This window comes from Physella acuta, unplaced genomic scaffold (genome assembly GCF_028476545.2).
Source record: "Physella acuta isolate Inbredline_101_S28 unplaced genomic scaffold, ASM2847654v3 ptg001162l, whole genome shotgun sequence".
Lineage (NCBI taxonomy): Eukaryota > Metazoa > Mollusca > Gastropoda > Physidae > Physella > Physella acuta.
Window position 1 is genome coordinate 125,605 of NW_026732679.1, and position 25,064 is coordinate 150,668.

Sequence of the window (25,064 nt, forward strand, 5' to 3'; positions counted from 1 at the left end):
CCCCCCCCCCCGAAAATTTCAAGTGCCCCCCCCCCCCCCGGAGAAAAATGTCTGGAAGAAACACTGTACATATACGACACTATACGACATCTACAACAAGAAAGTCAGGACTAGAGTTCATCAGGTCACTAACTGTCTACTACAGACATCCCGTCTGCTCACTAAAAGGATGTCTTCATGGGTCCGCATACAATAGGGTATCTCTTTACGTCGTGGGCTAATTCTCGACCGCCATCTCCAGTCAGCTCAGGTCAAATGCCAGCCGACCGTACCCTACACAAAGGGGAGGTATGTGACACTGTTTTTTTGTATAGAATTACGGCCTGTCCCAGTTCAGTGGGTGATAACTTACTAACATCAACCGTGGCCTCAGTTATAACAATCAACAACGTCGGCAGTCGACCATTTAGTTTTTCCCAATTGAATTCAGTTTACGAACTAATTCAGATAACAATGGCATTGCTCAAGCGCGGGGCCCCTTCAAGCGCGGGGCCTATGGCCACCGCCCCGTTCGCCACCCCCTAACGCCGGCTCTGCCATGCCCATCTACATTTCAGTAAAAGTATAAAAGCCTATAAAGGCCTAGTAGTTGCAGATTACTTGTTTATAAGAAGTTAAAGATCGTGCACCCCCCCCCCACACACAACGATAAATAACTTGGGCATCTCTGAACACCCCCACCCACCCCTACATTAATTCGTTTACATCCCTTGAAGGGGGTCATCCATAAATGACGTCACGATTATTTGACGATTTTTAACCCCCCACCCTTCTCTCTAAAACGCGAAATAACGCCTAAAATTCGTTTTCTAACATTGCTTTTTAAAATGCAAAAGTTGGCCGTCACACCATCTCTTATCACACACCGTCACAAAATTACGGACCCCCCTCCCCCTACGAGTGTGACGTCATTTATGGACGACCCCCCCCCCCCTAAGCCCACCATGTTTGCTATATCTTAATATTTCTAGGAATCGTGCACTCCCTCCCAAACGAGAAAACAATTTGATACTGGTAGGCCTTCTACAAAAAGTGTAATTAAAAAAAAAAACCCCACTAAAATTACACAATTTAAAAGAAAAACAACCTGCAGTAGATCTAGTAAAGCTTTATTTTATGCTAGCATTTTAAAAAAAAAGCAACTAGCAAGACCCGTTGTGTCAAACTATCCATCCGACAACTGTAAATGGAAATAAAATTGGCACACACACACACACAAAAGGAAACCCAAGGTTGTGTTAAATTATACCTAGGCCCACATAACACTACACAATAGTATCTCACACAATAAAAAAACAGCAGAAATCCTAACGTCACCATTATTCGTTTAATATTGGTAAAACTGTGAACAATCCTATATAGATCTAAATCATGACATCGAAACTTCTTTATTTACTACAAAAATGTTATTATATTTTTTTACTTCTGGGTCTATCAATTGTATAATTAAATCTATCAAACTACATTCATTAGACTATCTAAAATATGAAACAAATAAATTACAAGCTACATTGCTTTTTTTCCAATTATTTCATGGTATAAACAACGCTGATACCGGACATACGCCATAAAGTGGCTAATAATAAATATTGCAGAATGTAAACATGTTGTCTGGTGTCTAGTACTAGGTTAAGGTAAAAATATTTAATCAAGGATAGGCTTATGACATAATCTAATGAATAAAAAACAAATCAGCGCGTGTGTAGTCTTCACGGTCTAGAGTTATTTATATAATTAATTTTAATATTCATGAATGGCGTACAATAACAACGACCTTTCGCGCATGCGTGGAATTCGCCTCTTATGAATGCTGCACGTCATAAGTTGTAGTGCACGGAAAGGGGTTCACATCGAGTTTGTTGTAAACAACGTTGACAGTAGTTTTTGGCCGTGGATAAAATTTGTTTATTTTAGGCATTTTCGGGCGATCAAGATGTCTAGAAAATGGTAATTTGTTTTTCTAAGGATATGTGCCAGATTTTAGAATCCATTATTTTTACTTTCAATGGCTGGAGTGGACAGTGACGGCGAAAGCGAAAGCATGACAGTGGATTTTTGTGAAAAACAGGCTTCGAATTCGGCTCAAAACTTTGTGCATAATTTCCTTGCTTACGATAGGAGTAATCCAGCAATAGGACGAACAAGGGACCCTTATGATTATGCTAAGAAATTTACAGAATTTTTTCTTCGTTATTTTGATTATGAGCTTCGACGGTCATCGTCCCATAGCTCAAATAACCACACGGAAGTGAATTCAGTGGTCGAAGCGCACGGAGCAAGTGCGGCCGAAACGACTTCTCGGACAGGTGTTGTCCCACAAAACGGCAGTGACCACATACACCATACTCACGCAGATGATTACGAAAGAGACAGTAGCCCAGACAGAGGCATAAGCCCTTCAACCAAACCAAATAAAGGCATTTTAAGGCGGTTTTCTTTTAAAAGCATTCGCAAATCAAAACTTTTTAAACAGGGTACGGAAGAAGGACCCGAACCACCTTCCCCACACCCAAGATCAAAACACAAAAACAAAAAAGATAACAAACACCGAGTCTCAACTTTAAACCAAGATATTCAAAAGGAGGGAATTGTAAATGTTTTAAACGGGGAAGATGCTAAGGGAAAGTCCAGATGGGAGAAAACGAGACTTGTTTTGTTAAAAAATCAAAGTGGATATCAAATGGAATTCTATTCTCCACCTAAGGTAGGCGCTCAGTTACTGAGAATGGGATAGATCTAGACTAGGTCTCTAAAACTTTAAGTGAATAGAAAGCCAGACCTAATCCTAATAATAATATGATTATCAGGCCCTATAGGCATAGGCAGTATATATTATATAGATCTAGTACTAGGCTAACAGTTCTAATATTTATGCTCAAAATACTCAAATGATTTATAATAGCCTTTAGAAAATTCTTGAAGTCTATTTTAAACTAAACCCCAGGCCTAAATAAATGATTTAGATTTGCATTTGTCTACTACACCAGGTTTTTTGTTTAAAATTATTTTTTCCTAATTTCTGCTATGGATGAACCTATTTTGGCCTACCCTTTCTTCGGTTATGATGAATTTGGAAAGAGAACAAAACAACTAGCTATAACCTTGGCCTTGTTTGCTGTTGATATTATTAGATTGTGGCTTATAAAGTTCATCTACTGTGAAATAAAAACATGTAGATATTTTGGTTTTGATAAAGGTATTTAACAGATAATGTGATTTTAAAAATGTAGGCCTATAGTATAACTAGAATAATGGTAGTTCCTTGTTGTGTATATTAATAACCATTATGTAATGCTCAATTTAGTTTTTGGATAGTTGGGTATACTGATGTCCGATAATAAACTCCTAACACAGGTGTGTTAGGTTGTTAGTAGTATTTTAATCTCATGTCCAGTTTTATGGTTAGAAATTAGTGTTATGCGGATGGGTCAGACTAAGGGTAGGGATAGGGTTTCATTGACATTAGCAAGTCAAATGTGTATTTAGGTAACTACCAGTAACCCAACAACCCCTTATTTTAAGTAGATTCTGTTATTGTGATTATCAGACAAGGGTATAACAAATACACCAAGTATGTATTCTATGCTAAAACCCCTTTTTATTGTATTTCTGACAAGATTTGACAATGAAAGACATAGATACCAAATAATTTATTATTTGATTAGGGATGGCTGCCAAAATAGGTTAAGGAAAAAAAGACTAAAATTTTAAGTCTTAGCTTTTGTGTTTCATTTGTTTGTTTTATCTTTCAAATTCAAGTATTAAAAAAAAATCTCCACCCCCATCATTTCGGACTAAAATAGTAATTTAAATGAGGGCTACAAAGGATTAGGCCCTCTACCAATGTACATGACTATTGTTGTGGTAGCTGTAGATGTATACATGACAGTCTCAATGCTAGTAAGTTGAAAACATTAATTGGATTGTTCTGCTCCATCAATTTAACCGTACAGAAATCCATTAAGGCAAGTGTGTGTGTCTCAAATAAAAAAATGTGATGGTGTGGTCACATGGTAGAGCGCACAACTGCTACACCAAAAGTCTCAATTTCAACTCCAGTACTCGAGTGTGCTGGCCATCCCTTAGTCCACACAGGACTGATGGGTACCTGACCCACGACTAGGGAGAACTAGGGCAACACTGCCCATTATATGCAGAGTTTGTTGAAACTGATATACTCTACTTCATCTGCCCCATGTGTCTTGGGCACTGGTAGCAAAAGATTATGCCATGCAATGTCTCATTGTCTCATGCATGAGCTAATATGGCCTTCTAGTTTGGAGGAGGGGGCTAGCTAAACATACATACATATATATCTATTTAGGAAAGTTGACTTTCAATACTACTCTTGAGAACCACCAAAGTATATACACATTTCTTTAAAAACATCAGGGGCGTATGGGCAAAATTTTAATAAAATATCATAATAATTGCAATAAAATAATTACTTTTTGGGGGACTTTTTTTTTTTCCAATACACCCCCCCCCCCCTTCCCAGTCATCTCCTAGACTTGCCTATGTCAAACAGTACACATTTTGTTGTTATTGTATTACTTCTTATAGTCTGATCATCATAAGGTTCATGTTTTGTCTGCCACATAGATCTATATCAGATGAATGAAAATGGTTGTCTTAAGATGTACTTGTACTTGGATCAAAGTGAAGTATTCTCATTTAGTTTTTCTTCTTGTTATCATGAATAGTTCACAACGTTTTCATTGGCAAAACACTGAAATAAATGTTGCTAGGCCTTATATCCAACTGTTTTGTTTTGGTTAATTCTAAGTGACAGGGTTTAGATTAAGATCGAAATTATTATTAAGCCTACCAGTGATTCAATTCAAAATTTAACTTATGCACAAAGTACCCAGCAGCTGAATGTTATCAATGAATTATGTAAATGAGTGTGGGAAAGGAGGGGTTAGAGTTTAAACAGTTTTGTTACTTTCCTATCTTCACATCAGTACTGAGTGAGGAAAAAAAATGTTTATAAATATGGAGATTAGTTGATTTGACAGCTGTCTGTTGCAGAGGGAATATTATTTAAATATTGTCACCCTATTATTTTTACGTTTTGTCAATAGGAATAGAGTTAACTCCATTTTAGGTTTCGTATAAGACGTAATAAAACGTAGTTAAATTTCCTGTTTTTCAAATATTTAAACTAAGCTTAAAAGTTGCTAATACTATTCATAGCATATTGTTTAGTCTTTAATGCACACTATTCATTAGATCAGTTCCTGGTATCTTAATTATTATAATTAGCCGAACAGGGACACAAGATAACCAGTCCCTGAATATGATGCCGACATATAAAAATGCCTCCATTTTCCTTCAGTACTCCAGTTCCTAAGCTGATCACTGCAAATCCAAGCATTATTTTGCCAAAAATAGTTGATAGCCGTGTTTCTGAGATTATTAGCATAATGTCATGCGTAATTAATAACTACAGCAATCATGTCTGGTATTTGATTAAATAATTAGCCCATTAAATAATATACGATGTGGCGTCCCCTTTCTTTAAATCGTAGTTAGTTGTTATTCTTCTAAAAAACAAATACCGGGTTATGTTTGTTTGCTGGTGAATGTTGGGATAGCAACAATAGCATTGGAACGGTATAACGCCGTTCTTACATAATCTTACATGTAGCGATAAACGGTTATATATCTAAAAAGGGCCTTGTTATATGAGCGCCTATCGTCTCATTTTTTTTTAGCTTGAGATCCACTGATCTATTTATATCCTACTCTCAAGTTGACCTGCGGGTCAAGCATCTTATGTCAAATCCCCAAAGTAAGTAAACAAAGGTCAGCCCTCTCTGACTAATTTTCAACCGGTCGTGACCAGCAAGTGACCCAAACAACAGCTGCCGTTGTAAGAATCTTAAAAATAGCCCATTACGTTAGACACCCCCCGTCCTCTAAATGTAAACTGGTCTAATTCAAAGCCGCTTCTCTCTGCATCATTTCTATCACGCAAATCTCGACCCCCCCTGCTCACCCATGTATTGTAAACATCGATTTGACGTCGGTTGTATTGACGTTGCTATTAAAACAAATTAACACGTCCACTTTGTTGTTGTGAATGCAAGTATTGCGTGTTAGCCGGCGCCATCTTGGACCCCCAAATGACGCGCTTTAGCCCGCGAAGCTTCTACGCAGATTCGGATAGAAATAGATGTTTAAAGAGGTCGTTTTGTGGGTGTGCGAGTCGGAGGGGGGGGGGGGGGTCCTTGTTACTTTATGCCATCAGGATGTGATTTGTGTTTAGTTGATGATATGTAGACATGGAAATTATATTAGAAGAATTTTCATATTAACGGGAATCCCATGTGTCGTCTTTAATGTCACGTTTTATATTCTGTTCCTAAGCATTGTTTGGAAGCTGAATTAAATTACGACTGTTATATAGTGCTAACCCGAAAGTCTCGAGCTTGGATAACGGGTTCGAGTCTGCAGGACTTCCCCGAGTCCACCCAGCTCTGACGGGTACCTGACTTAGGTTAGGAAAACTAAGGGGGCTGAGCATTCTGCTGACCACACTATGCCGAGATAATTGCATCAGATGAACTCTACTTCATCGGCTCTATTTGTCGTGGGCACGAACGGGAAAAGATAAAAATCGTAGTACGGTTATTAGCGAAACCTGCTAGATTTTTTACTGTGAAAGCGGGGGGGGGGGGGGGGGGGGGGTGTGTCACGGTCACGACTAACCTAAATTAAACAAAGAAGTTTAAAATCGGCTCACGCATGCTGCAAATAACTTACAACTCTTCACTCTTGAGGTCATTAGAAGATTCTTAATTCTTTTCTAAGTAAAAGAAACCGAAACAAATACAAAAAATCCACAAATCTTGAATCTCATTGCTTATCAACTTCCTGGTCCTATTTTTTATACCTATCTCATTGGGTAAAGTGTCGCTAGGCCTGTGTTTATTTGTCATGCTACTGTTTGTTTCATTCAGGGTTGAACACACCACCCCTCCTCCCCCTTCTAAGTAGCAATAGCTTGAAAGCAAAATATATTTTCAATGCGTGTTACAAAACTACTGCGCGCCTGTTTACAACTGTTGTGGAGCCGCGCAACTTTTGACGAGGCACAACATTGGGTGGGCAGTATCTTTAAAACTAATATGTAACATTTAACAATCATCTTTTAGCGGCGATGATTGTGTGGGCAGTATTTAAAATGATTATGAAACATTTAACTATAAATTTTGCTGTGAAGATTTTTGTTGTCAGTATTTTAAAATGATTATGAAACATTTAGCTACAATTTTAGCTATAATTTTAGCGGCAGCGGCGAAGATTGGGTGGGCAGTATTTTTAAAACTGCTATGTGACATTTAATAACATATAATTTTTACTTGCTGCTAAGTCCGTATTTAAAAATAATGAAATCATTTAAACGTTTATATTTACTGACTCCTACACAGAAACCTTAGTCTTTGACTAGTTCACAATACACAACTAGAATGATTATAAACATAGCTTTAATAAGCTATAATACAATTTAAAAAAAATGACAATAAAAGGATCGGTTTAAACAGCGCTTTTAGTATAGAGACCATGTAAAATACTTTCTATAACCTTTCTGAAACAACCACTTACGCTACACACGTCATTATTGTAAAATTCGCACTTGACAATTTGCTATCCCTCTCCCTCCATGTATTGTTCATTTTAAACTGCTTTAGACTGCAGTTTTCCCACAGTTTTTAACATGTATTTTACGATAGCTATTGTGTAGAATACACAGAACCATCTGCACGCTATACAATAAAAGAATAGCTCACTTGTATTCAATGTGTTAGTGAGAAATGTGTTATATATTTCTTTCTTAACTCGTTTATTTACAATGCCAAAGTCATCAGTCATACAAGAAGAAACAAACCTCTAGCGATACAACTTAAAACTTCCAAATAATATGTTGTGTTCTTTATACGGCTATAAGTCATATTTACTCCGATGTCCCCAATGGGGGTCATCCATAAATGACGTCAGGTTTTTTGGGCGATTTTTACCCCCCCCCCCTCCGCCACACATTGCCACAAAAAGCCAGCCCCCCCCCCCCTTTTAAAATGACATCACACCACAGCCTACACCCCCCCCCCCTCAAAATTGTAGTTGGATTTTTCTTAAAATACGATATTTTTCCATAATCTTGTCTGAACTCTGTCAACATAGAGTATTTTAATCAAATTCTATTACAATTTATTAAAACAGTTTTTTAAAACGCGAAATAACGGCTACAATTCTTTTTCTAACATTGCTTTTTTATAATGCAAAAGTGTAACGTCACACCGTCTGAATCTATTCCCCCCCCCCTTATCACACGCCGTCACAAAATTACGGACTCCCCTCCCCCTACGAGTGTGACGACATTTATGGACGACACCTATGCATCGTGTATTTTATTAATCCTACTGTTTACTCAGTCCTATCTACATATTTGTAGCGATACCACGTAGCTGTTTTGTTTGGTTAACTTTCTTATTAGCGCCAGCAAAACAAAACAAACCTAACGTAACCTAAACTCAAATAATTAATAGGCGGTGTTTCTTTCAGACATTTGTTTGTGTGTGTGTGGGGGGGTGGTTGACATATTTTCTATGTAAATTTTAAGTATATAAATTAAACTGTAGACTGGTTCAGGGGACAGTACCCCACCGAAGAAGTGCCCGAAAGAAACTCGACTAATAGGTAAGCACCCAACGCAGCAAATTTTCATTGAAGATGATCTTATCTTTTATCCTGTGTTGTTTCGTTTTTTTTTCTTGTCAAGGTATATGTATATGTCAATAATAATTGGGTTCATAGAACTGCAAGTGGTTTAATTTTTTTATTTAACCTGCGAGGCCAACCATTCTATGCACCAATGTGGCCGTGTTTACTTCTCTAGTCACACATTCCTTTTTTTTCTTTTAACCAGACCAGATAAACAACCCCCCCCCCCCCCTATCCCCTCCACCGCCTCCATGCAGATTTCTCAGAAAACACCGGCTCGCATACGGCGTTCTAGTCTAGAATTGATTAACTTCTCGAGCGTGAATCCCGTCCACCCGACACACCACCAACTCCATCTTTCTTAAACATGTGACGTCGCTAAAGGAAGAAAAGGGGGGGGGGGGGGGTAGGGGGTGGCGGAACCTTTGCGTTTTTCACATATTGATCCAGACTTGTGTACTACGTAGGTGCTTTCAAGGTTGAGGTTTTCTTTTATTTTTTTTTTTTATTTCTGGAATCTACTGACAACGGGGACGACCCGGCACGTTGCACAATGTTTGCCAAAATATTTTTTTTTCTTCTTTGCTCCACTTGTTTCCCTTCATCGCTTTTATTTGACCTAGCGAATGTCGAATACTGGGTCAAGCATGTGTTTGAAAAGAAAGTCGGGTAAACAACACGGTTAGCAAACACATGACACGGTGACTCCCGACCGTCCCGGATTGGTTCGCCCGTGTCCGTCAAGTCGTACACATCCGTACACGCTGAATCGACGCCAGAGATAAAGTTTATGTCTTGATGAGTTTATATTTCAGGTGACTTATGTTTTAGCTGATTTATCGGTGTTTATGATCTGTAGCTATTTCTGATTTACATAAAAGAAGAAAAAAAAACCCTCCCGTTCCCCTTTTGTTTTTGTTTTGTTCTAAAATTGGCAGTAGTGTAGCTACAATATTTGGCGCCAGGAACCTGTTCTCGATAACAAGTATAATATTATATAAGAGGCGTCATCATTTCTAATTATACCTTACGTAATAATTACGTTTGGCAGACGTACCCCCCCACCCCATAGTTCCACCACGGGCACTCGTCCAACCTTGCTGTGCTCCCATCACATGATGTGTTTAGTGTGTTTATCTATTCTTTGTTTTTTTACTTTCTTTTAGTATTCTACCTCGCTGTGCCCAGATTTTGTTTAGTCAACACTAATATATAATGTAGATTTTTAGTCCGTCTGTCTATCTTTTTGCCTCCAAATACTGAATGTACAACATGGGTATGTGTAATTTTGTCACACAAGGTACAGTTTAAAGCCACTTCTAATGGTCTGCGAATAGTCTAAACTTGATGTTCTCAGACTAGATCTGCGAATAGTTTAAACTTGATGTTCTCAGACTAGATCTGCGAATAGTTTAAACTTGAGGTTCTCAGACTAGATCTTTTAATAGTCTAGACTTGATGTTCTCTGACTAGATCTGCGAATAGTCTAAACTTGAGGTTCTCAGACTAGATCCGCGAATAGTCTAAGGGGTCATCCATTTATGACGTCCACATCTTTTTTGGATTTTGGTCCACTTAATTCCCTTTTAAAAGTCCACACGCGTCCGCAAAGGTCAATTTTTTTTCGGAACACACCCCCCCCCCCGCGTGGACGTCATAAATGGATGACCCCTAAACTTGAGGTTCTCAAACTAGATTTACAAATAGTCTGAAATTGTTGTTCTCAAACTAACTGACGTTTTCAATTGTGTCGTATACCCTACCCACAGACAGGCAATAGTCAAATACATGAATAAATCCCCACCTTCAAGAATTACATCTGTTATCAATTTGTCTAGAGAAGTTTAGTGTTTGTATACAGAACAAAACTTATACAGTGAACCATATTAACAAAACAAATAATAAATTATCTGAACCAACAAGAATTCAGCTTACATGATAGAACAAAGTAAAATAACAACATAATTGGTGACAATTTTTTTGGATCTTGTTCAGGAAGGCTCCCGCAAAAAAAAAAAGTTAACCCCTGCCACCCAAAAACATAAAAAGAGGAGATAAAACTTGTACTTTTGGATGTTATTGAAGAGGGTGAAATTGGGACTAGTCATTAATAATTTGCATGAATTTCTGTCTTTTGGTACCTTTGACCCTAACCATAGAAGCGAACAAAAAGTTGTTTTTATGGCGTGCGTTTAAATATTCAAATGTCTAGACATCAGAAATAGGCCACAAGTGGCGGGGCTTAACTTTTCGCCCGTGCATTTTTTGCATTAGTAGCGGGGCATATCTGGACAAGATCCATTTTTTTTCTAAAAAGAAAAAAACAGTTGGTCGTAAATTATCCAGCTATTTTGTTTCTATCAGACATAGCACCGCCAGTCTTTATTTATTGAATAAGATTCTGTAGTCCAACGCCCACGCATTTTTTTTTTTGGCCAGCGGACATAATTTCTGGAGTGAGTTCAAATCAATACACCGGTGACCGGGCAATTCTGGGTTAAATGATTTTCTGGTTAGTTTCATTTCGAATTTTTCAGACCGATTGCTGTAAATGTTAGTTTTATTACATGTGTGGTTATTGCTGGTTAGAACAGTTGTTGATCATAAAAATACGCTACGTTTTCTGAACCTGAAACCCAAGAACCAAGTAGACATTCGAACTAGTCAATTTCTGGAGCTCGAATTCTCTTGTGGTCTTGTTTCTTTCATTTTTCTCGGGGGGGGGGGGGGTGGGTGGAAAGACGGGTGGGCAATGGTTAAAGTATATATTTTGAAAAGAAATCAATTTTGTTCCTGGAGATGCATGAAAGAAACTGCTTGTAATCTTAATGAGTAGCAGAGGCGTAGCGGGGGGGGGGGGTGCGGACCGCACCGGGTGACACCATTTAGGGGGGTGACACCAAGGCAAAAAATAGCAAAATATATAGAGAAAAACTTGAGGGGGGGGTGCAAATCGAAAGTTTGAGGGGGGGGGGTGCAAATCGAAAACTTGAGGGGGGGGGGGTGCAAATCAAAAGTTTGAGGGGTGGGTGCTACGCCTCTGGGGGGTGACACCATTAAGTGCCGCACCGGGTGACACCCGACCTCGCTACGCCACTGATGAGTAGTTTCGATAATAACTTCCGTTGGTGGTTGTAGTTTAATATTAGAACCCTTGTAGAATTTTAGAATCATTGGTGGGAATGAAATTAAAAGTGCATCAAATAATTTTTCATTAGCTGTAAAACAGAATTAGACGGTATCGATATGATAACAATACTGTAACCTACATACGAATAGAATATCTACTTTGGTAAAACTACATGTTCGAATATAACGGTACGGCTAATAAATTATACTACCCATACTAATAACATATCCGTGTAGACATTACTAGTAATACTAGATGTTGGAATAGGGCGGTTCTGCTAATAGATAAAATCCCTGCGTCCTGTTACAAAAGAACGTGTTTGATGCTTAGAAAGATAATTAGAAAAACAAGTATTGTTTTGTCAGCGTAGAGGGTACACTATTAATAAAACATTGTGCAACACAACATTGAATAGTCGCTGACGTCAGAGCCAGGGGAAGTCAGTCACCGCACAGCTGCCCGCGTGATCCTAGTATTTAGCGCGCGGGCTCTACCCAATCCTACAGCCTCAGCACAATACGGCCCGTCCTTGTTTGTGTGTTTGTTTACTGTGACGAGGTTCGCGCCGTCGTGTGGGTGTCTGCTAGCTGGTTCAGGTTGTTGTTTTTATGTTCGTCCCCGTTTTAATCCCGGCTTGCGTGTTTGTTTTGTTCCTTCTCTCTGCTGATATTTGATAACTTTTTATTAATTCATATTTTGACGTCCGCGAAAACATCCTACATGTAGAGTAGATCTAGATCTATGTGTATTTCATTATTAATCGTTATATAACCAGTTGTGACATAAAATGAAAGACACATTTCTTGTTTGTTTATACACAAAAAAAAAAAAAACGAAATCGAAAACAAACTAAAACAAGCGTAATGAGATTGTTGTTTGTAAACAAAATAGCTGGGTCACACAGTTCGATTTGTTTTGTTTATGCCAACGCCGTGATATTTTTGCCCGGTGTGACTTTTTTAAAAAGCTGTTATTGTATGGGTGGGTGTGATCATTTCCTGTTTGTTTCGTAGGCCAGCCAGAACGCGGGGGAGTGTGGGTATTCACTGATAGAAAGGAGGGGCGATAACAAGGGAGGGAACTTTTCTCCTCCGTCTAGATTAAATCTAGATCTAGTTTTAAGCGTCTGGAATTATTAATTTACAGAAAAATAGACGGGTTTTATACGTAACCACCTCATTAAAATGCCTAATTCATTTAATTTGATTAAGTGTGCACCTGTAGGTTATCTCATCGATTACACAACGCACTTTAACGACACCCCCCCCCATCCCCATTATCTCCTACTCAGGTCACAAGGTGTCGAGGGATTTTATCCACCCTCCCTCCCCCCGCCCTTGCTCTTATTATATTATTTCTAAGGCCGATTAAAATAAAAACAGTGATATTGCGACATAGCTATTGCCTAGGCTGAACGTAATATCCTTGCTTCGGAGTCAGCCATGTAATTCCCTACCACACCAGTTGGTGATCATTGTTGTCGATGCAGACAGGCGTGGGTGCCCCCACCCACACTGGCGTCAGCTGATCTTTAGTCTTTCCAAGCACAACAATGGGCTGTATATCAACGGATACTTCACATTACAAATTTGATCCCCCGCGTTATCCAAGAAACCTCCCCCCCCCCCCTGTCCCCCCCCCATACTAAAAACCCTCACTTCCTACCAAACCCCCACACTATATCCCGAATTTCACAACCCCCCCCCTCCCACTCACACAGTGCTTGACGTCATTAATGAAAGCCACCTATATCTATTCCAGCATGTCGGTGCATAAGTACCCCCCTCCCCTCCCCGTTCGTTGGTTTATTTTTAATCCTGAGATCTTGCACATGGGCTCACAGAGACGCACGTGCCGTAGACGGCTCCATTCACAAAAGGCCGTCAGATTCTCATTCAGCGTAGAACCACACATTTTCCGGGCTTCGTTCTAAAAATAGTGTACATAGCGGGCATAGTTTCCTTTACGGGCTACATTGATAATAAAGTTCATTAAAATCTTACAGCTGATGAAACTGTTTGATTTCGTATATAGAATCTATGAACAAGTTTTATTGATCTTATTTCTCGTGGTTATGTGACAGCGTGGTCGGGTGGTAGAGCGCAGCGGTTCAGGCATCTCTCCAATGGAGAGCATAGAAATATAAAAAAAAATTAAGACAGTATAGACTTTAACCAGTGTCTGCTCCTACTCGGAAGTTTAAAGTACCCCCAATCTTCTAGGAGAAAAATGTCTGAAAGAAACCTCGATAGAGCGCTCGACTAATACCATCAAAGTCTCAAGTTCGGATCTCGGGCTCGAATATGTAGGAGGTCCATGTGTCCGCCTAGTTCTGATGGTACCTAGCACATGTTAGGGTTCTCGAATATGTAGGAGGTCCATGTGTCCGCCTAGTTCTGATGGTACCTAGCACATGTTAGGGTGCTCGAATATGTAGGAGGGCCCTGTGTCCGCCCATATGGTACCTAGCACATGTTAGGGTTCTCGAATATGTAGGAGGTCCATGTGTCCGCCTAGTTCTGATGGTACCTAGCACATGTTAGGGTTCTCGAATATGTAGGAGGTCCATGTGTCCGCCTAGTTCTGATGGTACCTAGCACATGTTAGGGTTCTCGAATATGTAGGAGGTCCATGTGTCCGCCTAGTTCTGATGGTACCTAGCACATGTTAGGGTTCTCGAATATGTAGGAGGTCCATGTGTCCGCCTAGTTCTGATGGTACCTAGCACATGTTAGGGTTCTCGAATATGTAGGAGGTCCATGTGTCCGCCTAGTTCTGATGGTACCTAGCACATGTTAGGGTTCTCGAATATGTAGGAGGTCCATGTGTCCGCCTAGTTCTGATGGTACCTAGCACATGTTAGGGTTCTCGAATATGTAGGAGGTCCATGTGTCCGCCTAGTTCTGATGGTACCTAGCACATGTTAGGGTGCTCGAATATGTAGGAGGTCCATGTGTCCGCCTAGTTCTGATGGTACCTAGCACATGTTAGGGTTCTCGAATATGTAGGAGGCCTTGTGGGTTGAGTCTTGAGCGCGAAATTTCACCCACTTCAACTTCAATCAAACCGATTAGTTTTTCAAATTTAAAAAGCAGCCCAACCTCAATATGTAATTAGTTTTTATTATCTTAAAAAAATCTACTGATGGTTGTATAAGAAAGTACTAGTCTGATTTCAGGGCTGTAACTTCAGATTTGAGTGACAATTGCGACAACACAGGCCGTTACGACAAGTCCCAGCTACGAATACCAACATATTTAGTGCCTTATGTTTTGACGGCGATAATTTCAATGCCACTGTATCTGCAAGCAGAGAAATGTGAAACCCCATACCCTTGTTCCAACAAATGTAATGCCCTACAACTTCAAACCAACAAATTTAATGCCCCAACAAAAGTAAAGATGTTTTGACTGCAAGTGGTTCAAACGACACTGATAAAGAGGTTTAGCAATACTTCTGTATGACTTTTCCAGCTGAAACCTAGATCTATATCATAACCAACGCGCTCTCCAAAGGTGAAAAAGCTAATGTGCAACGTGTATTTTGTGAGCGCGGTGTTCTAAAAGTCTTTTACAAGGATATTTGTATTTTACAAAATGACTGTTGCGGTTGAAAATTACTGCGCGGTTTTTGCGCGGAGCATAGAGGGAACATAGATCATAGCTACAAGCGTAGGATTCGATTTGTGGTTCAGGCTTTCTATGTGCGGTCCTACTAGAATGGGGTCAAAAGGTCACAGACCCGAGGCCGTAAACAAAACCTAGCCAGCAAAACACCAGGTATCCCCCCTCTCACCCCCCTTGTCTGCCACTTGGGTCATGTTGTATGTCACCGGACGGTGACCCCTTCCACGGGAAAAACAACCCTACGGCGTTTTTTTATCACCTGAATAAGCACGTAGCGGGCAGGGGTGTAATTAGCTTATAATTATCATTACCTCGGATTGGTATAATTTCACCCTTACATTTTTATGGACAAAAAAAAAACAACCAGTCATACATCTGTTTTTTTTTAAAATCAGTTTTGTCGACAGCTGGTTTATTCACAACATAGTTACCCTCCACCCATCTCTCCCCCCCCCCCCTCACCCCCATACACGGTACGTGACAATGGTTACCAGGTGAACTCTTGACCTCCGCGGACTCCCGTCCGGCGAAATGGAGCACGGAATAATCCACTTGCCAAACAGCCATAACAAGATTGACTCTGGCGGTATCGCTGGCCAGGTATTGACCTACTTCTCAACTCGCCAGGCCCTTTATCAAAACATGTTTCTCTCTACTCTCCGTGCCTTTTAATCCTCTTCCTACCCTTTGATGTTTTTTCCCCAGATCTGACAATTTAAAACCTGGTTTGAGAGATCTTCAAAACAAAGATTTCACACTCACAAATGATCGGACAATTTTCTAATCTTGAGGGCCGTTTGAAACAGATAGTTTCACACTTTAAATAAATTTGACAGTTTGGGTTAACATTTGGATTTTTTTCAAATCTGCTTGCAGTATTTAAAAACAATGGTCCTCATTGTACCTATAGTAAAATTAGAATACAGAAAGATTTGTCTTCCTTAAAATGTGAACCCAGTAAACATGTTTTGTTTTCTAGGTATTTGTGTAAAGTAATTATACTTTTTAAAAATTTAATGCAAAACAAGGAGGTCCCCCACACCCCCTTTCAACCTATAACAAATACAAATTTCTTCAGTCTTTCATCACCAATCCAATGAGATCTCTTTGTCATGGCCTGAATGGGGTTATAGGTTAAAGCCAAACACCTGTCATCTCACCTGGTATGTGAAGATTAGATCAGGCCTCACTGGGCCCATGTTTGTTAACAAGTGGACTGGATTAAGGCTAAAAATAATCCATTGTTAGTATTTGACTTCCTTTGTTGTCCAGGGGGGAAGCTAGTTGAACAGTAAGAAAAAAAATATGTGTGGAAAGTTGCAAGTAATTAATGAATGGGGAAAATAACTTCAGTAGTACAATGGTTGAGCTATGGTAAATAGTTTTGCTGAAGGTGTAATCAAAAGTGGTTTAGGGGAGGGGAGGTAGAATGGCACCACTAATTAAAGTATAAAATTATAATTTAAATAAAAAACATATACTTGATATATATTTATACATATTATTTTGTTTTGACCAAGGGTGTGGAGGGGGGAATGGACGTGCTAAAAAAAACCCCCCAGAAATGGTTCATAGTTTCCTTTTTTTTTTGTTCTATGTTGCTCACACTACTAGTTCAAGTGTACTTCCCCAGTTGAGCAAGAGGGTTATTATAAAAATCTAATTTTGTAGAGCTTTTGTTTTTTCATGTGCATTTTATTTTTGTGCAATTTATATTCAAAATATTGGTTACTTAAGCTCTAAAAATTGATAGTTTTTTATGCTAACCCAATTAAAAAGTTATATAACATAAAAAAACAACCAATCTACTTTAACAGTGAATATTTAGTTGTGGGAAAAATATATTTTTAAACCTAACTTGTTTTAAACATATATATGTTTTTGATTATGTTTTTGCCGTCATTTTGTTGTTGTTAACTATTGATTAAACAAAATTTTTACCTTGATATTATGAGGTAACAAACAAGTGTTGCTCTACTTTTAAAATCAGTTGGTCATTTTTTATTAAACTGACCCAAGGTTGACTCATACATCAAATCTAGGTCAGGCTTTAGTGCATGGGTCAAAGGTAATTAACTGGGTTTATTTTTGTCTCCTTTCTATTTTATACATTTTTGACTTTAATGTTAACACATTGTGAACTGAAATTAACAGCAGAGAAAGAACAGTCTAACAGTCTAGATGTTTAGCGCACCATCACTAGCAATGAGTTGTGAATAATTCAGGGGGGGGGGGGGTGTGTGTGTGTGTTTAGAACGATAAGTATGTTTTTTCTAAATAAATTATATATATTTTTCTATTTTGACTTGGGAAGGATGTACTACCCACTTCCCCCCCCCCCCCTTCCCCAAATAGATGCATGTAAGAAACTCTGGTAGTGACCATTATGAAAAAAAAAATTACAGCCCATTGGTCTGTTTGATGGCTAAGTCTTTTACAAAAAGTGGAAGTTCTTCAGATCTGAGCTATGACCTTTCAAATTTGGTTGGGAATTGGCTTAAGTATTCATCTTCCCCCTCAACACTAAATCTATTAGTTGTGGTTCCTCAACCCACCATGGTGTACAAAGCTGGGAAAAAGTGCTATTGTCAGGAAAAACTGTTGTTTTTCCTACTAACAAACTGGGGATTAGTTTTTCCCAGATCAAGCCCACACCTCTGTCATTGCCAAAAGTCTGGAGCTTGGGACTTGGTTGCTTAGGTGACGAACCTGAATAGTTCATAACATTGCATTAATATAAACATATCAAAATATATTTTGAATGGTGTTAGTTGTTTTTATTAGGTTCTTTTATGGCTGTGAAAATTTATTTATTTTATAAACACGCTCATATAAAAAGTTGATTTTAGTAGATTATCTATGCCCAAGTTAAAACTGCAAGAAGTGTACCCAATCACACCTAGCCTAATACCAATACACATTATGTGCAGCAATTATTTTAATCCATAGGCACCGATGCAAAAAATCTTCACTAAACCTGGTAATGCACTCTTTTAAATAAAATTATTTAAAAATAAGATGCCACTTGAATAAAAATGAATGCAATACTTAGTAGTTTGTGGCTGGTGCATGTAAGTAACTGTACAGCACTTAACTAACCATTGTTCATGGTTAACCTACAAGTCTTTTTGTTGACATTACGAGGCCATTGTGATTCTGTGCTTTAAAAATAGATGAATCCTTCCACCACTAATCCTGGGTGTCAAGTTTCAAGAGAACTTCACATTGTTTAATAAACGTACTTAAGTTTCCTTGTTAATTTTTTTTTTTCCAGGCCATCAAGCCACGGACAGGTCTGTTTTGTTTTCTCATTACTGAAGTGCGAGAAACAACTGCCCTCGAGATGCCAGATAGAGAAAATACATTTGTTATCAAGGTGAGCCAGCATTGATTTCCTTTAATTGATTTTTCAAAAGGTCTCAATAATTATTTTGGTTTTGTGCCTCCTGTGTGATGAGGCATTGATTTCCTTTGATTGTTCTAAAGGTCTTAATAATTATTTCATTCTGTTTTGTTTAAGTTGGCATCGATTTCCTTTACATGATTTTTCTAAAGGTCTTTACAATTATTTTTTTGCTAGAAGTGTTTTTGTCAAGGTTTCTTTCACCTTGCTCAACTTAAGATTATGGGCTGTTGAGAATATTATTAAATTGATTTACATGGGTTGGGGGGGGGGGGGGGGGTTTGTAATGTAAAGTGTAATCAAAATCAGAAGCACAACTAATGTTTTTTTTTTAACAATTTTTACCCCTCACCTATTGTCACAAAAAGATGACATCACATCCCATCACCACACCTGTCAAATTACACAATTTTTTTTAAACAGCATTTTCTTTTTGATATATTTACTGAGCTTGATCAACATTAACATTTACATTTCAACAAAAAAAAAGTCTTTTGAAATTGCTAAATAACTGTAAAGTTCATTTTCTAAAATAACATTTTGAAATGCGTTAGTGTGTTGTCTCAATATTCATAACTTCAGGCTGCCCCCATGAGTGACATCATTTATAGACACTTGGTAGCAAACATTTCTTTTTCAATATTAATATGTTGCTAAGTTACATTTCTACACATATAATCTATCACTGCATTTGTTACACTAACTGTAAAAAGATGTTACGGGGGTCTAAGACAGTATGTGCAGTTTGTATGCAATAGTAGTAGATGCATCAAAAAGCTCTTCTATAATAAAAGTTAAATATTCATGCCTCTATCCTTAAGGGTGAAGGTACCATTGAGTATGTAGTTGAAGCAAGTGACCCCCAAGATCTAAGATCCTGGCTAAATGAAATCAAGGACAGCATTCAACACAACCACTGCGCTGCCACAGCCGAAGGCATGGCCGCAATGTAAGATCTTAAAATATTTATATTCATTGTGCTAATAAAATTGCATTTTTATTTATTTATAGTTTCAAATTCACTATCTTGTAAATATTGTAAATCTTACAATTTAAAAAATATTTCTATTATTTTACACATATCTAAGATGTAAAGAAAAAACTTTATATTTCCTCTACTTTTAGGAGACCCAGGTTACCCACTGCTCCATCAGGTTCTATTGAAAGAAAAGGTAATCCATAATTTTATAAATCCAGTTGTGAGAATACTTTTTTAAAAATAATTCTCAAATTAAAAATTTATTTGAATGGGCAATTTATTTAAACATTGAATCAATTTATAGCTAACATATTTTTGTAAGATAAAGATATTGTTGAATGACATGGAAAACAAAAATTGAATGTTGAATTGTTTAGTAAAAATGTAATGAATACAACAAAATATATTTTTGAACAACACTTGTCATAAAGTTTCTGTATATTGAAAAAGCAATGCTTTTAATTCTGTTTAAAAATGTTATTTTTGTTAAAATTTTTTATTTTTGTTTTTAAAGATACCACACAGCTTACAACCCAGCATCGCAGCTCCTCACAAGGAAGTTTAGGGAGTGCCACGCCTACCATACCCCCTCGCCCTTCCCCTCGGCCCTGGAGCATGATCCATGTAGATAACACAAACATCAGCGGACAGATCAGCGCATCAGACTTGAGGGGCTCCCCTAGAACTGAGAGTGGTTTTGGTATTTACTGTTTTGCTTACTGTAGCATATGGAATAGTAATTTTAATCCGATCTTTATTCTTTTGTGAAAAACTTCCTTTGTATATTAGCAGATAGTTTTTTGATAGATATTTTTGATCAAACATGAACTAAAAAATATTTTATTTTTGTCTGTCAAAGTGTCTATGCTTTGTGTATTAATGTTACACTCTATTTTACCCCTTGTACTAAACTATATTCAGACAAGGAAAATTTGGACTGATTTTTATATTATATTTTTATTGACTCGACATTTCCTTGAGATATTTTCTAGCATTTATCTGTTCAATGACTATATATCGGACCTAGAAATGTTCTAGAAATCTTCTATTAGGTTGACTTTATATTCATCTGAGAAATATTTTAGTATTTATTTATTTGACTCAACATTTGCCTGAATAAATGTTCCAGAATTTTTTTTAGGTTGACTTCAAATTGAGCTGAGAAATGTTTTAGTATTAATGTACCTATTTTCTTCTGTTGATCTGTGTAGATAGCCATACTGAGGGCCATGATGGAGAAGGGAGTGTAGAGGGAAGGTTGAAAGAATACCCATGGTTCCACGGCACTCTGTCCAGAGCAGAGGCAGCGCAACTTGTCTTACAACAAGGCCCGTCTGGGCATGGTGTGTTTTTGGTGCGCAAAAGTGAGACGAGGGCTGGGGAGTATGTGCTCACATTTAACTTTCAAGGCAGAGCTAAGGTGATCATTTTTATAATTTTAAATTAATTTGATTAGGTGTTCGAAAAAAAAAAGCTCTTCAGTTCTTATAATAATATCATTAGATTGATACAGAATAGTTTTTGAGGTTTATTCCTGCCAATATTATTGTTAAGATGAGGTTAATGGTTAATTTCTAGACAAGGTCTATGATAAAGACATACTAGCACAACAGCCATGCTGGGACTTAAAACTATAAGCACCCTATTTTAGGGCCCTATGTCACTTTCCTTTTTTTTTGTAAACCGTGCTTGGTTCTTATAGTGAGTCATTTGTTTTTAAACCTTGTGTTTTCTCAGCATTTACGTATGACAATCAACAATGAAGCTCGCTGCAGAGTACAGCACTTATGGTTTGAAACAATTTTCGACATGCTCGAACACTTCCGCACCCATCCTATCCCACTGGAGTCTGGAGGGTCATCTGATGTCACGCTCAGTGATTTCATTGTTTCGATCGAGCGACCACGCACCCCAAGTGCATCTGGTATGCACGGATCACCGAGAACGAGAGGCGGTGGTGCGGCACATCATGGTCGTACTTTAGGCATGTCTCACCTTGATGGAGGTAGGGATGTGATGATCATTGGTGGGTCGGTCAGAGCTCGGACCTCCTCACTTGAAAATGTCGTTCGAGAACAATCTCAAGCACAACATAACCGAGCTATAGATAACCATTACTCATTTGTATGACACTAAAGACTAAAAGTATTTTACCATGGGTAAACAGTTATCCTTTATTTACACAGAACAAAATTATCCCACAAACTTTCATAGATCTTCACTTATCCAATACTTTCTTTACAAAAAAATAAATAAATTAATCCTGTATGTAAAATAATCATACAAAATTAATAATAAATAATGAATTTATTAATTATTGTCTTGTTTTTAAAGAACCAGTTTGAAGTAGTTAAAAAACTAGGTTATTCCCACTATGTATAGTAACTTCATTGCATGAAATAAACCACTAATTTAATAAAATATTTCTCAATAATTCACTCTCTCAAAATTATTTAAATACTATTTATTAATTTTTAACTAAATGTATTATTTATTTACTGACAATTCTAAAAAAAAACATTTGTGTAAAAGTAAATGTGCTTTAAATTGTGCTAAAATTGCTTGTGTAGATCACTGCACTGAGGAATAATAATAAGATAAAGAGCACATTGTTTCAATATTAATATATTCTCCCTCAGGCAAGTTAAACTATTTAAAACAACGGCGTGAACTAGAAAGTTGTAGATTTAAATAAAATTCACTTATTCTTTGAGGGACCAATGTTATCTTACTTTAAAAAGAAAATCAATCCTTGAAAAATAATTTAAACTTGTTAAATACTCTCATAATTCATTTTAAAAATTGTAAAATAACTCGCTAAAATCTATTCACAAAATTTATATTGATATGTTTGCTAAATTGATTGTTAAGCATTACCCCTAAAACATTTTCATAAGCACACCTGATTGTGAATCCCTATAAATGTGATGCTTGTTTACCTCCCTTTTGCTTGGCTCTTCTCTTGGCAAATCTGTATGTGTGACAATGTTTTTATTCTGTTGTCTTCAACCCTTCTCGATAATTACTGTTAACACTGCCAATTGAAGCATTCAGTAAAAAAAAATAAACGCATTAAAAAATAAAAATTTAGAGTTTTTAAAAAAGGACACACATCTTACAAAACAGTTATTAAATCTTGACAACAAACATCTTAAAAAGTGTATAAACTAGTCTAAACGAATAATTAGAATTCAGAGTCATGTCCCTTTAAAATAACATGGCATTTATTAAATCTGGTCTTGGTAGCCTCTGTTATACTAGGCTGTTGTTTTTATTTACTTTTCTGTTGTTTCAGATTGATCATCTCCAGGCATTGTAATCAGAGGTTGTTTTTTTTTTTCAATAATATGCTTATTTTCCACTTAGTAAATGTTTTAACAGAACTTTTTATTTTGTTCTTCTATAACATGATAAAAACCAGCTTTCAAAAATTATAAATGTTTCATATACTCTAGTGAATACATGATATAGAGTTGATTTTTATTTACACTAATATATTTCTAAAGCTAGTAATTTTCGTAGCTGGAAACTATTATTTTATTTAGATTTTTAAATAATTTTCTTTTTGTAAGATATTTTAAAAAAAAATTAATATTTTAAAATAATAAATATGTAGTTTTTTTTTTTTACATTTTAGTGAAAAATTAATGCTGAACTTTAAACTATTTATCTTCACATATAAAATACACTGAGAACACTTGTTTGACTAACATAAAATAAGTATGTCTAATTGCATTTAAACTTCACTGGCACTCAGCACTTAATTAATAATGTACATTAATTAATAATTTGAACAATAAGATGAACAATGTAATAGTTAACATGAAAATGTAACTTCTTAAATTCAATTTTTGTAAAATGTTTTAAAATTAAAAAAAAAATCTGCTACAATCTTTTTTAGGGCTTTTTTATATAAATATCTTAAATAACTGTTCAGCAGTAAATTCTTAGTTGCTGTTAATCGGCTTGAAGAAATAAATAATTGCAGCTAGTAACTCTCAAGAGTATTTTATATGAAAAGGCCCTATATTTGTTTTTTAAAAATAGCAACCCTGTGCTAATTATAGATGCTTAAATTGGTGGGGGTCAAAGGGAAGTGGTGATTCATACTCTGCAGAGAATTCTGCCATAAGGCAAACAGCTTCGTACCACCAATGTCTTATACTTGGTAGATGTTTATGTAACTATCACCTTGTAGCTCTTGAACTGCTTTTATTAACCAAAAAAAAAATTATTAATAACACCAGCCATAACCATGAGAATTGTTGTTGAACTACTAACACTCTTTTGTGTTGTGGTTTTCATACACCTTTATCCCTGCTCTTTTCTGGTGATTGTCTTTTATTTAGCTTAATATATTTAGTTATTACACTGATTTCTCTCCCCCTCCCCCTAAAAAAACATCTTTTATATTTTCGCTATAGGGTTTGGCTGAATTTTGTTTTAAAATACTATTAAAACTTAAATAGTATGACTATTACTACAGTCTGTTTTAGAAAAATAAATTATTTGATTTGATACAATTGGTGAGCCAAAAAAATTAAATTTATAATTCAATCCAGTATAAATGATTTTTTCTTATTCATCTCATAGCAGTTTTAAAAATTTATTTTTCCTTTTTCCTCTGTAACTACTAGTTTATTATTACCCATTTTACTTCCACTGCTTAAAAGCGTCTACTTATTTTCCTGGGTTATTGCTATACTTCAATGGTGTTTGGCCATTTTTAAAGTTTACCATTCAGTAACTTTGACATAGATTGATAGATTTGCTGGTTTCATTGTAACTATAGCTTGTGGGTATTGGGACATTTTTTTTTTAGTTGTAGACAGATTTAATTTTGTTGTTTGTGAGGTGTGACTAGCTCATCCTTTAAACTTCATCAACCAGTACAATGATTTAGATGACTTTTTCCACCAACGAATGCTGGGTACTCATTGCTGCTAGTTAAGCTCCTGGAGGTACTGCTCAGTAACCCAAAGATCAACAAACTGTCGTTGTTTAATTGCCAGCAAGGTTCTTCTATTTAAGAAAAAACTGGCCTGCCTGTTGAAGGCTGTATGAAGGAAGTGGAATTCTTTTGTTTTTTTTTTTTGTATTACAAAACCTGGGTCACTGATGTCTTTATAATACAAGTCTGCTAGTGTTGTAGTATTTTGTTTTTGTGTAGTTATTTAAAATATTTTGTCAGTTTTTTTT

At 36.9% G+C, this 25,064-nt stretch overlaps 1 protein-coding gene across 2 annotated transcripts; it reads left to right on the forward strand.

Annotated features, from left to right (window-relative positions):
- Positions 1-1,607: 1,607 nt before the first annotated feature.
- Positions 1,608-25,064, forward strand: LOC131956581 (SH2B adapter protein 1). Of its 2 annotated transcripts, XM_059321106.1 has the most exons (8): positions 1,611-2,704; positions 18,758-18,859; positions 19,708-19,835; positions 20,012-20,058; positions 20,380-20,565; positions 21,077-21,285; positions 21,603-21,870; positions 23,161-25,064. In XM_059321106.1, the coding sequence occupies exons 1-8, from the start codon at positions 2,006-2,008 to the stop codon at positions 23,163-23,165; spliced, it is 1,644 nt and encodes a 547-aa protein (XP_059177089.1). In that variant the 5' UTR covers positions 1,611-2,005; the 3' UTR covers positions 23,166-25,064. The 2 variants fall into 2 exon arrangements, with proteins under 2 accessions (XP_059177088.1, XP_059177089.1); XM_059321105.1 differs by having other exon boundaries at positions 1,608-2,704; positions 21,603-25,064.